The 14615-nt window shown below is 35.6% G+C and overlaps 1 protein-coding gene across 1 annotated transcript in view; it reads left to right on the top strand.

Annotated features, from left to right (window-relative positions):
- Positions 1-3188: 3188 nt before the first annotated feature.
- Positions 3189-14615, top strand: part of LOC148939461 (uncharacterized) — an 88175-nt gene continuing 76748 nt past the window's right edge. Inside the window, exon 1 of the mRNA XM_089106528.1 lies at positions 3189-3392. Coding sequence (XP_088962654.1) covers positions 3363-3392 — 30 coding nt within the window. The 5' untranslated portion in view covers positions 3189-3362. The remainder of the gene's footprint in view (positions 3393-14615) is intronic.

Genomic DNA, 14615 nt, shown 5'->3' with positions numbered 1-14615 from the left:
ACAAACAAACAACTCCTTTAGCTGACTAGCTTTAGATACCCGAGGTATGGCAACACACAAAAATTACAGTCTTAATCAGTGTCTTTACATCCTGTTTTCTATGTGTAAGATAATGATTAATAGATACTGACAAAAACTGCATTTGTAGGCCTAACTGGTAGAAGACCTTCTTTTGTAAAAATCCTCTTTGTAAAAGGAAGAGTAGACGCTTGGTGGAAGTTCGTAGTCGAGACCTCATGGAATGTCCCAATAGGACAAATATGTCTATATTTTAGAAGCGCTGGAAGTCCTTAAGAACAGCAAAGTACTCCGTGCAACACTGGACCATTTTTATGTTCTGACGGCAGGAATTCACTGATGGGCTTAAACTATTCGGTTCCAAAACATTTCTCCATGGGTCACAGTTGTCATATGTAGAAGACATTGCATTTATTTTTGTACCTCGTATGCTATTAAAAATGTGACCAAAGTCCTTAGCGATTTGTGAAAATAAAATTAGTGGGATAGTTGTACTTTCCATCCCCAACGGTAGAACCCCATCTTGTTCACCAAAATCTGAAACATTCGCTGAGCATGCAACGTTGAACGCCATTTGCTTAACAGAATGTGAGCACGAGATTTAATGAAATTTTGATTACTTAAGAAACAGGCTCAGTTTTTATGGGGACATGAAGAAATTTTTACTGCAGTTTTACTAATTTTTAAAGAAAAAATTCCCCTCCCTCCATGTGTGCAGGTATGCCCCTAACGATATCATGTAATTCTTACATGATAAAAAACATGAGATATGTACTGTTCCCTTTAGGGATTAATTATATATAATTAATAAGTACTTTTGGTACTCCCAGACAGGGGCGTCATTTGGGAGGGGGGCAGTTGCCCCCTCTAATCATTTGGGAATTAAAATATTATATAGCCCATGCCCCTTTGATTACCCGGATATGAACCCATCTTGCCCCCCCCCCAATAAAAATGCAGGAGATTCGACCCTGCTCCTGGGTAAATATATCTCTGTTTTTCTCACACCTATTTTTTTCACCGAAATTCTATTTCCTCTCCCAGAAAGTTCAAAACCCTTCCCTCTGAATTTCTTAAATTTAAATTTGAAACAATGCCAGGGTCGTCACACATAGGGGGAGGATGCCCCCCTTCCAATGTTTTCAGCCAGTCGGAAGAAAATCTTGAATTGATAAAATAGTGGGACGAAGCGCCACTACTTTACTGGCTCAATTTTTTAGTAGGGTAAATAAGTTGATTGAAATATTGGACAAAAATATGTGAAAGAAGCCGTGACAGAACATCAGACTCAGCCAGTAAAAAAAAAAAAGAAAAAAAAAGAAAAAGAAAAAAAAAACAAAACAAGAATCAGTCAGTAAAAATGACCAAAAAGTTGGTAAGATCCATTGCCCCCCCCTCCCGAAAAAAGGCTTTTGACGCCTCTGAGTACTGCTAAGATGTTCTCTTAAACACTGTTCAAATTTTCTTGAAATTCCAAGACATAAGATTTGTGTCACCATAAACCCAAGGTTTTTGGAAATCTACTACGACGTCTAATTTTACTCCAAACTTCGTTAAGAAAAATTACCTCAAATTTAGTAAATGTGTAAAACAAGATTATAAGGTTTACTGAGGTTATTTGCAACATTTGAATTAATTAGCAAACATAAAGATAAGGACATGGTAAAGTCGGCGAGTTTAACAAATTAATTTGCAAATAGTACAAGTTTTAAGTAAAATATAATGAACTTGGTAGGTCACAATCTTTTTTATTTCAGTAAAAATAATATTACAAATCTACTAATATCTTGAATAACAACAAAAAAACTAACAAATACAGTAAAATGATGGTAAAATTGGTAGGCTGTTGGCTGGTAAAAATTCAAAATAAACCTTTGCAGTGTAGACCAAACATTTTGTCAAATTGCGAAGCTTTTCCCCACTCAATTTACCTAACAAATTCTCAGATGGTTAGCAAAATATGCGTGATACCCTCTTTACCTAAAAGGCAGGAGTCGATCTCTCTGGCACCTGCCAGCCGGTGGTAGCCATATAAAACCTAATTGGTATGTTATTTCATTTTTTTTACGGATACTTCTTTTTTGTATCATCTTTTACGGTACCAGGTAAATTAAATACCCGATAGGCCACAAGTGATTTATCCAATTTAGTCACAACGGCTTAAACACTTGTACCTTTGCCAGAAGGATTCGGCGGATGTTTTTGATGGGATAACACCCACAAGTATATTCAACGGATAAAAGATCCTTACTGAATACAGACAGATGTTGTATTAATAAGATGAGGAGCACTCAAAAAACCCTGAGCCGATGCTAACCGACACTCACCAAAATTTTGCCCTCAGTCAGAGTTGCCCCCCCCCCAGGCTAGATAATTGTAAACAGCTAGATCAGAGCCAACTCTACAGGCGGAGTTGCTAACTCTGCAGCTGACCAAGATACTATGGTTTTAATGTATATTATTTTGCCATTTTTCTGTAAACAGGTGTCAATCCTTGTGGGAATCTAGCTTCTATGCAATCGAAGGAAACGCGGTACTCGTGTTTTATAGCCACCACACTCAAGTTCTGTCGAGAAACGAAATTTGATTAATGCTAATGAAATAAAACAAAATATGATGAAAATACAATATTTTATCAATACAATTATGAAAACTACAACAAAGAATTATGGAAGGGGGGCCGCCCTAACCGCAATATACAAAATAAGCACCGAGCCGAAGCTAATATTGTCTGGCATAAAGACCATGAAAACCGGTTTTTCGCTCATATTCGCGATACAAGATCTAAAGTGTGGTGGCTACAAGAAAAAGGTACCAGAAGCGCAATAGTGGACAACTGAGGATTCAAGAGGGGATAAATTAATCTTTTTAGGTCGAGAACTAGCCTCTTATTCCATCATACCTCTTAATTTCCAGAGATGGCCAATGCAAAAACCGGCCAATATACATCTACAAAAGAGGGAGGTCTTACAATTTTGTTTCTGGTCCATGCGCACCCACGCTTTTGTTACCTCCGGGTAATATAACCAAATGATGCAGGAGTAATAATGATTGTCAAAACTAGAGCAATTCATACACAGGGTTGCCACAAGCTATTTCTCATTGCTGAAAGTAAAGGTAGCTGAGGCAGAAGACATAGGTGTGGTCGATTCGATTCAGTTTCGTTTTAACTAGCAAAGGGATATGATTAAGATGGTGTCGAAAATCCACGCTCAAGAATGATAAGAAGTTTGTTAAAACTATATTGTGTTGAAGACTTCACATGATTCCTTATGCCGTATAACTGAATGTTGTGTGCTTGTGTTCCTTTAAATACGGATTAATCATAAAGGATATTGTTCGACATGTCCATTGTAAATATGTATTATCAAGAGGTAGGTTATTTGTTTAATACAGCAAGATGTGCTTAGGAACGGAGACATTTGCTGGAATTTATTTGGGTACTTTCGCATTATCAAGGCCCCTCTAAAGAAGTCCAACAAGAGATGCTACAGTCAAACAGGAAAGACGCAATGAAAAACCCGTTTTGACAAGATGATTCAATACACCGCAGTAGAGAAATACATTGTATAGCGTGGTTTTAAGATATTTAATGTGTTGTTCTTTGGTGTTTTTGGGGGAAAAAGGTACCTAGGTTAGGTTAGGCTCCGTATTTAATATATGCTATGCTTTGCCCCCCCCCCACTCCCCCGAATGTGCAAATATATAGCCCAATTTTTTTCTAAACTATTATATAGTCCTCCTTTGTTATTTTATTTCATTAGCATTAACCAAAATAGCGCTATATAAGAGAGTCCGGTTAATATAACAGTACCGAAAAGCATTAACGAAACTTGACTTTTTAGAGAGGCCCTGATAATGCGAAAGTACCTTTATTTGGTAGGAGAGGAGGCTCAAATTTGAGAAAAGACTAATTATATAAAAAGTGGTGAATTGTGCACTTCTTAAGATTTGGATGGGGGGCACGGCGCAATTTTTTTAGTTTTTTCTTTGTATCTAGGCTAGGTATGACGTGAAACAAATTGGATCCCGCAAAAAAACTAGGTAAATCTTTGGCTGTTCATATTATTGGCTTACGAATAAACTGAACATACTACTCGATGCCTGTTTTTATGCTCTTTCCAAATATAAACAATCATTTTTGTCGGAAATGAATTTCACCCCCAACCGGATATAGCTATACCAATTCAGGGTATATATTTGCACATTAGGGGGATCGGGGTAAAGTTTATTTCTGACGCAAATGAGAGGTAAGTTTAAACTCCTCCCCCTCCTAATGTGCAAATATATACCCTGGATTGGTATGTATAGGGGTGGGGGTAAAATTCATTTTCGACAATGGTGATTATTGTATTCGCAAAGAGCATAAAAAAGGGCATTGAGTAGTATGTTTACTTTATTCATAAGTCAATAATATGAACTGTTGAAAATTTAGGAAAAACTAGAGTACCCTACTTGGGATCCAGAAGACAAAAAGCTACTTGATTTAACAATAATTAAATTATTTTCGTCACCAGCAAAAATCTCCACATTTATTCAAATGGAGTTTAGTACTACAGATTTGTATAGGCTACATATGAAAAAAATATTATAAACCTTTGATAGGGGCTTTCGCTATCTTTGTTCACGAGAAGTCAGTGCCCTGGAAGGAGGAGGGGTGGAGGCTGAGATTCGAAAACCCCTTCTTCGATCCTGATTTGGGCTGTAAATACCTATTCATAACCATTTTGTTCACCTAACTCATTAACTTTCTAAGACAGCTAAAATTTCCTCATCGAGACAAAAAAAAATATCATGAATTAAAAGCTTAGATGAAGCCGAAAGTTTTCATCTTAAGACGAGATAAAGGTTGAGTAAATCAACAGGTGGATATATAAAGATTACAATATCGTATGGAAAAAAATAAAAGTTCAAAATAGGGATAAAATCCTTTTTACTAGACAGTGTATAGAAATTCACAAAAGTACCATATATTTGGGTCACATATACAGTGACCGTCATCAGTAGTAAAACTACTGATATCTGGTATTTTTTTGAATTTCTATACACTGTCTAGTAAAAAGGATTTCATCTATATTTTGAACTTTTATTTTATCGTCATGGAAAGGCTGTGGGGTCTCCGAAATTATCTACGTCGTATGGACAAAAATACTACTACTACTACAACTAACAACTCACCGCAGCACCAAGCCGCATGAGGCCAACACAGCTACGCACGCTCCTCCTCCATCCCAATCTATTTAAAGCCTCCCTTTTTACAGCCGCCCACGAAGTTCCCATTTTCTTTAAATCTTTCTTTATGACGTCCTCTCACCCCAGCACGGGACGACCTGCTTTCCGTTTAGCCCTAGATGGTTGGCCGAAAAGAACAATCTTCGGCAATCTGTCATACTTCATCCGTACAACGTGCCCTAACCCCCTTGAAAGAGGCACAACGTGCCTCTTTCATTATAGCCCTAGGAGAGTGGTATTGAACCACATTTTTCGTGTAGCCTATTGTTTGAAATACGGTCAGTCAGCTGGGTACCCAGAACAATCCTTAAGTAATTTCTCTGGAAAACATCTAGCAAGTCTTCATCCGCTTTTCGGAGCGCCATTGCTCCAGAGCCATATTTGACCACTATCATCCCTGTAGCTTCTAATATGGACAAAAATGGTAAAAACCAATATATTTCAAAGGGCCCGAGCCTCTAAATACGTGTGTAGCGCAGTTAAGTGTTTCTACTTTGATCTACCTCGATTCCAAACACAATAAGTATTATGTGACATTTATAACCAACTATATGCCATTGCTCAAAACTTGCGTTTTGATGTTAGGAAGCCGGTATTCAAATAAAAATTAATTCAACAATAACAGCTTCCTTAGATAACGGGCACTTAAGTATGAATGATTGAATGCTCTCAACAAAATGGCAGAGAACACTGTCCAGTTTTCTTTTCTTGTATATTCGGGTTATCAAAACCGGGGCTTGTAGAAGTGCGAGCGCAAGGCAACTATTGCTTCTATATTCCTTTTCTACTTAAAGTTTAAGGGTTTAAAAGTTTTTTCTGATAGTATCAAAGGGCACCCACAATTTCTTTCAAAGGATGGGTAACAAGCTGGCGCAAATTTTCAGGTTCGAAAAGTTTTATATTTGCCGGAAATTCTGATATTTTCCCAAACGTCGTGAAATTTTGAAGTTCACGACATTTAAATTTTTAAGGGCAGGGACATAAACAATTCTATAATATTTACATGTTTTTCTTTGCTAAACAAAAAAAGTCCATATCTTTTACATGTTTCGTTCCTTTCGCTTTTCCTTTTCTATTTTTTTTTTCATTAATGTCTCCCATTAGTCCCCATTTTTTCATTAATGTTCCCCAAATAGTGCGACTTACTTTAATTTTTTTAAGTTTGAAAAAAAATACAATAATATTTTTGTAAAGAAACGCATACATTTCATGCATGGTTAGCAGTAGCGGTTTTATGCCTCACAATCTGGGGGGCGGGGACAAGGCATACAACAGGAGTTTAAAAATCTAAAATAAAAGGAATTTGATGTTAGATGTGAAAAGATAAGGGACAGCTGTCTCTCCCCCTGCCCAGGCCTAGAACCGCCACCGATGGTTAGTAGCCTTTTTTCAACGCTGTATACTTTGGCCCTCTTACCTCATAAAATATTCCCTGCAAAGTAGTAAACTAAGTCAAGATAAACAACCTTTAAAATTTCTCATTCAGATATATTTTAATGAAAGATATCCTAGGGGCAGATTTGAACCGAACCGATGTATGCACTGACATATCTATTCCAGGTTAATTGCTCTTATATCCGTGCCACATTATAGTCAAACTTGTCGACAAAATCAAAATTACGCGCAACTGCAGTGCCAATTACGTTCGCCGTTTGTAATTTCTCGAGTTGAACATTCTTCAACTTTCAAAACATAAATTTCTTGACCGACCAATCAGAGTCAAAGTTTAAGGTATAATTTTGAAAACTAGAAAAGATGGAACCTTAGAACAGCGGTTTTTTTTTTATTTGGGAGAGGAGTTTGACAAAAGTTAAGAAGACTTAGTATTAGTAGAGAGTAATTGGGCACAAATTACTGTTGGTGCAAACTCTTTATACTAATTTCTTGCAATTTTAATTTTTTGCTTTTTAAATAAAAGCGTGACGCTAAAGTCAAGAAAATTGCCTTGTCATTCATGATATTTGGATTTTCTTATCGATAGATGTGACTATGATGGGGCACGGGCATTAGTTTTAGTTTAGATAGGCGACGATAGTTTAGAGTGAAAATTGCCCACAAACCATGCATCTGATATTAGGGTAAGAGGAGGGTTATCTATTCTTTTCAAAGATTTCGCTACGGTATCCTGTAGCGAGAGCAGCAGCCATACATCAATTCTGGTGGCCTAAAAACGGAAAAAAAGTACACGAAGTACGTAGTGAAACGTAAAGACTGACCTACTCTTTCTGAAGTTTTCTGTTGGTAACGCCCTATTAGGACCCCTATCTTTGTCAAACAATTTTAAATAACCATGGTCAGGTACATCAGGTACGGGAAGTCCACAGCCCCCCCCCCACCAAGGCTCAGGCAGGGTCTCGTCCAGGATATTCGTTTACAAAATTCTATTTTATTTTGTTTCCAGTTTTTGTTTCCGAAACTCTGGAACCTTTGGGTTCGAAAATTGTCTTTATCGAATCTTGATTATCTTGAAAGACCACATTGTTTCAGACAACCGGTGATTATTACAAAGAAAAAAAAAATGAGAAAAGCAGTGCCTTTAAATTTTAGTGCCTAAAATTTATCATGTCAGAACTCACTTTGGCTAAAAATCCTTACTTAATCTGTCTCACTCTTTACTTAGTATTTTTATTACCTCCTTTATTCACCTTTTTCTATGTTTTTAATGCTCCTCACTGGCCCCTAAACATCTAAAGCCTGACAAGTAACCTGTTTTCTGTCTTAGTTCAATTAAGAAATATTGATTCTGTATTTATGAATTTATTTGATATTATTTTATTCAATATATATTTTAAAAAATGTATATATTTGAAAAAAAATGACAAAAGCAGTGCCTTAGACCTACTCTTGCTGAACCCTTTGAAATTTATCTTGTTCCAAAGAACCCTTGTATTTTGTCCATTTTATGTTTCTTTTATATTTTTTTATCATAATGAACGTTGCTTCATCGCAGCTTCTTATGGACTTTTAGTGAACTTTAAGGGAAGCCTGAAGGTTCAGAGAGCCTTTGTTGAAAAAAAAGGCATACAACGTTTGTTAAACATTGGCCTTCCAGTTTTTCCGTCGAAGAAAAATAAATTCACTTAGAGTCAGTTAGAATATACTTCCATAGGACACAAATAACTCTTGATATTATGAATAATCATAATTTATTTCTTTGCGTTTGGTTTCATTCAGCATAATTATTCTCTCTACTTTTTTCGATTTTCTAGTGATTTATGTTTGTATTTAGGTAAAACTGTTGGCCTATCGGTAAAAAAACTTTAGAATTGCGCTAGGATGTTTTTTTGAATCAAATAACTATATTGTCTTGCTATTCTTTGAAGTATTTAAAACTTTTTATTTCTTTTATTTTTCATCATCTTTCTTTCATCATTCTTTTTTTTTATCTAAAACTTTCTATTTTTCATCTATCTCTGAAACTGCCCTTGAAACGGTGTCCAAATCACTTTTTTGCTACTTTAATTTTTAGACATTTTTATATGCAACTAAAAGGAAAATTTGGTGGTTCAACTCAATTTGTATGTGCCATAAGACTTCGACCTAAATCCATTCTTTGGCGATTATGTTCATTTGATAAATACGTATAATTGGATTTTATTGAAGAAATTGGTTTTGCTCCAACTTGCTCCGAATGTACTGGAGGTGCTAACGTTAGAATGCACTCGGAGTTCCTGCCACTCGGGAACAACTTGGAAAGGTTGGGTGCAGGGCTGGAGGTGAAAGATATAATTTGGCAAACAATAATATACGCTAGTTCCTTTAATCCCATGAAAGAGTGATCAACCCCATGGTTGAAGTATCCAGGGGATTCTGGGATCCTTATTAGGGAGAGTTTGTGAAAAGTCGGAAGAAATCAAACAAAAAGGAGACTAATGCTAGCTATGGATGATTATTATTTTAAGGTGTCGAAGGTAGCGCTGACAAGGCTCAAAGAATGCAATCAATCTTCTTTTAATTATGATAAAGTTTTTTTTGTAGAATACTGGATCTACTGCTGCCAAAAAGGATCCTGCTGCCACCTAAAATCATGTGTCTCGCCTCAAGTTTTAGCATATTGAAAGAGTTATACCTCTCGCTTACGGTAGCAAAAAGAGAGTATATTTTACTTAAATGTCAGTCTAAAATAAAGTCGTCAAGGTGTGTCGAGGAGTATAGGCGCCCCTTTGTATGATTTTTCAATTTTTGTGTGATTTTCCTGCTGTGACTCCGGATTATCTTACGATTATTGGAGGTTCTTTGTTGTATAGTTGGGAATTTTGTAATTATTTAACCTTCACTTTTTATATTTGCAAATGATGTCGACAAGAAATACCATGAGAGTTTTTGCATACAGTATGTGTTGTGTCTGAATTTGCTCCTGTCAGAAAAGTGACATTATTCTTTAGTTGCACATGCACTGAGTTATCTCAGGAAGGCCTCAAAGTCTTCTTCAAGGAAAGGGGAAGGTGAGTAAATTTCTCAAAACTAACACAAGTAGGTGATCTACATAAAAACATAGGAAAACATGCGAACAATATTTAAAAATTGGACAGTTTTTGGAATCTTGAATCGAAGTAGCCCCATCTCCAGCTTAGGTACGAGCTATAATTCACACGATAGTTGTTTCAATTTTATCCTAGTAATAAATCTTCGTAGCTAAAAGGGGAAGACTATGATTTTTCTGTTTGCCGAAATATTCAGTCGCCAAACAAATTCCCTTCTAAAAATAGGCTATGAGCTAATTCCATGCGACTAGTTATCCCACCTAACTGTATCGATTGATGAAACCAGAAAAATCGATAAACGTTTATTTTTCCACTTATCCATGTTTGAATACACAACTTGCTACCGTTTTCCATACCACGGAACCTCACTGAACCTCAAATTGCTGAACCTCACTACCACGGAACCTCAAATTATAATTCATCAAGCTAGTTTGTTACATGATGATTTCAGACAGCCCAATTGTGCCTCTTTACACAAAGACCCACAGGCTGTAGTGCAGTCGCTAGTGCGCTGCATGTGGCCTGCAGGCCGTAAATACGTTCTAAGACCATGCTGGCTATATATGACGTTTGATAAATTAAGAAACCAAGAAGGGGGGGGGGAACTTGAGCCAGTTGAAAAAAACAACAGTTCACTTCATAAGGATAGCGTGTTTTTTTCTGTGTCGAGCACTGAGGACGGCTTGGCGGATGTTCTTACCAAAATATCTGCTGTGTCTTTTCGCTTTTGCTTTTTTCCACTGACTAAAAATTGCCCTCGTTTTTGGTTTATTAATTATTTTTATATATTTTTTTTATCAAACGTTCTCAACAGCTGTTTTTAAGAATTCTTAACAGCTGGTAAGCACGCAGCAGTTTTGTTTCGAGGGGGATTCAGGAAAAAGGCAAAAATTACCAAAAATAACTTAGATGGAATTTTAAAGGTACTTTGAAAATATTAGAAGCAACAGGGGAAAACTGCAAAAGCTCTATACTTGATGAAAAGGGGCACGGACTCAAAGCTCTAATCTCCCGAAATATCTTCGTTGTCTTTTCGCTTTTTCAACTGGCTGAAAATCACCCTCGTTTCTTGGTTTCTTAATTGTCTGTTTGCTTTTTTTATTAAGCCTTCTCCTTAGTCCTCTTTAAAATAGTCTTAAAAACAGGCAAATACGCAACAGTTTTGTCTCAGAAAATTGTCAAATTGCCGAATTGCAAAAAGAGTGAAAAGCAAAATTTACCAAAAATAAGGTAGCCTACGTGGAACTAATAAGTTACGTAGAAAATAATAGAAATAACAGGGAAAATTGCAAAAGCTCTATACTTGATGGAGGGGGACTAACAGCCTTAACCTCCCTTGGGTACGTTCCTGATTGAGATCACAAAACTTTTCCGCAGCGAAAGTAATTTTAAATATTACTATCAGCTAAAATAGATAATTATTTTTGAGAAGTGTATGAAGACTATCTTTAGGCAGGTTTTTCATCTGCGACTGAAACTTTCTATGGCAGTGTAATTACAAGCAATTTAGATGGGAAATAAGCGTATAAAAATAGGCATGGTTAGTTAGATGAGTTCTAAATTAGGCGGATAACGAAATCATAAATTTTATGAGCTAATTATTAACAGTTGATTCTCAAACTAATAAAATAATTGCAACCTATGAGTAATTGGAAGTTAATCCATCAATATTCTGTATAGCTAAGTGGGCTTTAGTTATCAGGTTTTGAAAGACATTGGCCGCTGGGCGTGCGCACCGGAACTTGTTTTTTTTTTTGAGGGGGGATTTGGAAGAGACACAAATATAAAAAATGCTAAAATTTGGAGAATTATCTATATTTAATTTAACTAATATTTTAATTTAGAATAGACACATGGTGGAAATTTATGTGATAATATATCTCTCAGTACCTTTTCAAATGGTGCCATTGCAGCTCAGTGCGAATTTCAGGTGCCATCTTAGCTCGGAGTTTTTAAAACACAAGTTTGACTGTTATGCTCATTGGCGCTAGCATTCATATGGAGTTATTTCGTCATTAGAGTAATCACTTTAGGAAAGTTTCAGCGTCACTGATTCTGTAGAGAATAAAAAAGGCAAATTTCGCACGTTTTTCTTAACGTCGAAAGATTTTGCGCTTGGAACTAAAGTTTCAAAAATTGCTTTAAATGTTTTTTTTTCGAATCCTTATGGTAAGCTCAAGTCTATTAAGATAACCACTATTGCCGAAAGTGCACATTAGGCATATGTGCGCACCAATTTTGTCTATTATCATATTTTCTGCAGAATAGCTTAACTTTAACTATTACTTAGCTAATAACAAATACTTTGTAAGCAAAAGAATATGTCAACATTCACAAAAATTCAAGCTGGATCCTAATAAATTGGAGATTTTTAATTGAAATCTAAATAATAATAAATTAAAACTAAACTTGTTACGAATTTTCCCAGTTTGCTGGATAATCCTGCAATACCAATGGGTGCTATTTTTTTTTCAGTTTTCAATAAGCTCATGTTGAGTGTCAGGTATTCTTGTGGTATCAGTTCTCCAAACTCTTTGGCTAAAATCAAATACTATGGGTGTCATCTAACGTTTGGTATTGTTTGGTATTTTAGTCAATTGTCATGACCGTGTTTTTTTCAGAAAATGAAATCAGACACGTGTTACTGCACTAATTTTGCCAATTACGGTAATTTCCATAATTTTGCTTTATTATTACACAGAAAATGCCAGAAAACCCCAAACGCTAGATGGCGATGGGGATTTTTTCGACACTAGCACCAGTTTCCACTTTTGTGCGTTACCTAAATTCTTTGGGCTAAAATGTCAAGATTTCCTTTGGCTTCTAGAGCTGGTTCGCCTTATCTGTTCGGCTTTTTTTCTTCTGCTGACAATCTTGGATTTCCTCTGTTCGACACTACCATTCTCATTGCATTGTTTCATCTACAAGTTCAAATCTTTGTCATTTTAATATTTATCTTTCTTTTTGTGCCTGATAATTACAATTATTGGTGGGATGTAGAAAGAGTGTTCGAGAGTATTGCTGTCATAATACACCTTACCTTTGCACCGAGTTTTTACTAGTAGTAGCAATGCTAGCTGAGATTAATGAAAATGACTATAATTTTATACATTTTTGAAAACTAGCACCAGTTTTGAAAACTGGCGCACATCTGTAAAAAATTTTCTTAAGATAACAGTTAAAATTTCGATTTCTCTTTTCCATGACCCTTGGATAACTCCTATACCTTCTTAGCATCTCCCATAATTTAATATTTGGTATATTAATATTGACTTTGTCCATACTAAACAAAAACGTCAACTTTGTAAGCTTTTTTCCGGCAAAAGCATTTCCGCTTATAGTCCTCCCCCCCTATATAGAGTTCCAAGTGACGTTAATTTCGGGGCAGAGGGGGTCTGTGTCCCCTTGACCAGATGCGTCGTTTGGGAGGGGCAAGGGGGTAGTTGCCCCCCCCCACTAATGTGGAGAAAAAATTAATATATACCCCATGCTCCTTGAATATCCAAAATTAGACCCCTCTTGCCCCCCCCCCCCCCAATGAAAATGTTGTAGATTCGCCCCTGCCCTTGACTTTGAAAAATACCTTTCTTTAAGGTATTTTTATAGAAAATGTCTTTTTTCGGCTTTCTTTAAATGAAATTAAAAGAAACAAATCCTCCCTAGATATCGAAAATAAATTTTGCCCCCTCCCCTCTAATTTTCTCGATTGGACGCTACTGAGAGATTTAGAATACTTTTTGAGAGCCTTTGAAGAACCCTAATACAAAAGCAGAAATATATAGCGATTGAAACCGTAAATTGTTCTTCAACCTTTAAAACATGTTGCTGTTGAGTGTAAATTTAAAACAACAGGAAAATTCGTGATATTCGGTGTTATTTACATTTTTAAAATAGGCCTACTAATTGAAACATTCTTGAATAATCTTAGTTTCTGATCAAAGTATTTTCTCAGATTACAACTTTTGAAAAAGCTGTTTTTGTTTCTTTGTTTATTTTCATTTTTGCTAGCGCATCATTGATATGTTCTCTTTAATAAGTTCGGTAACATCATTACAATCAGCCAAATAATAATAAAAACTGCAAAAGTAATAACAATAACAACAAAATTTGATAACGAAACGTGCCTTTTAAAATAATAACTGAAAATTTTTTAATTATCTCAATTTGTGACATAAGATTTTTAACTCAAAAGTTGACTGCAAAACTCAACAAAATCTTTAAATCAAATCCTTATAAATAGTTGTTTTCTTATTTCTTTATTTTTTCTAAAGGTTCTGAACAGAAAGAAAACGAGTATAAGGAATTATTTAGATATCTATGTGACTATTTAGAAAATCAGAAGAGCAAAATTTGTATTTCTCTGTGCTCTACTGCACAGTTTTTCTGTGCAAATTTTTTTTTAAGAAAAAAAAAAATGTGTACTACACAGTTGTTTCTTTGTTTTATGTAAATTTTAAACGACTGTATAATCTTCTTAAGAAGATTTAAAGTGTCTTAATCACATTAATCGCTTAATCACATTTCAAAAAGGTAAAAACCATAGGCAGCTGCGCAAGATTTTTTTCTTTTTTTGGGGGGGTAATAATGTTAAAAAATGTTAATTTGAATAAGAAGTGCCCAGAATTTCCGAAAATCAAAAATTTTGGGGAGATAGGGCAGGGTCCCGAGGCCTCCCCCTTTTCTTACGTCCCTGAAACTTCTCGAGGCATTGATAGTTGTTTCTCGATTTCAGATTTTAAAAAGACAGTTTTCTTGCTTGGAGCAGTTTTATTGCGAACTACAAGTCTACAAAGTCAGGTATATTCATGAACTCTCCCAAACAAGCACTGAACTTCTGAATCGTACAATGAATATAAACAGTTATTAGTGAATATAATACAA

This window comes from Artemia sp. Qi Xiang Cuo, chromosome 21 (assembly GCF_049724085.1).
Source record: "Artemia sp. Qi Xiang Cuo chromosome 21, ASM4972408v1, whole genome shotgun sequence".
Lineage (NCBI taxonomy): Eukaryota > Metazoa > Arthropoda > Branchiopoda > Anostraca > Artemiidae > Artemia > Artemia sp. Qi Xiang Cuo.
This window is presented reverse-complemented; position numbering and strand designations above follow the sequence as displayed.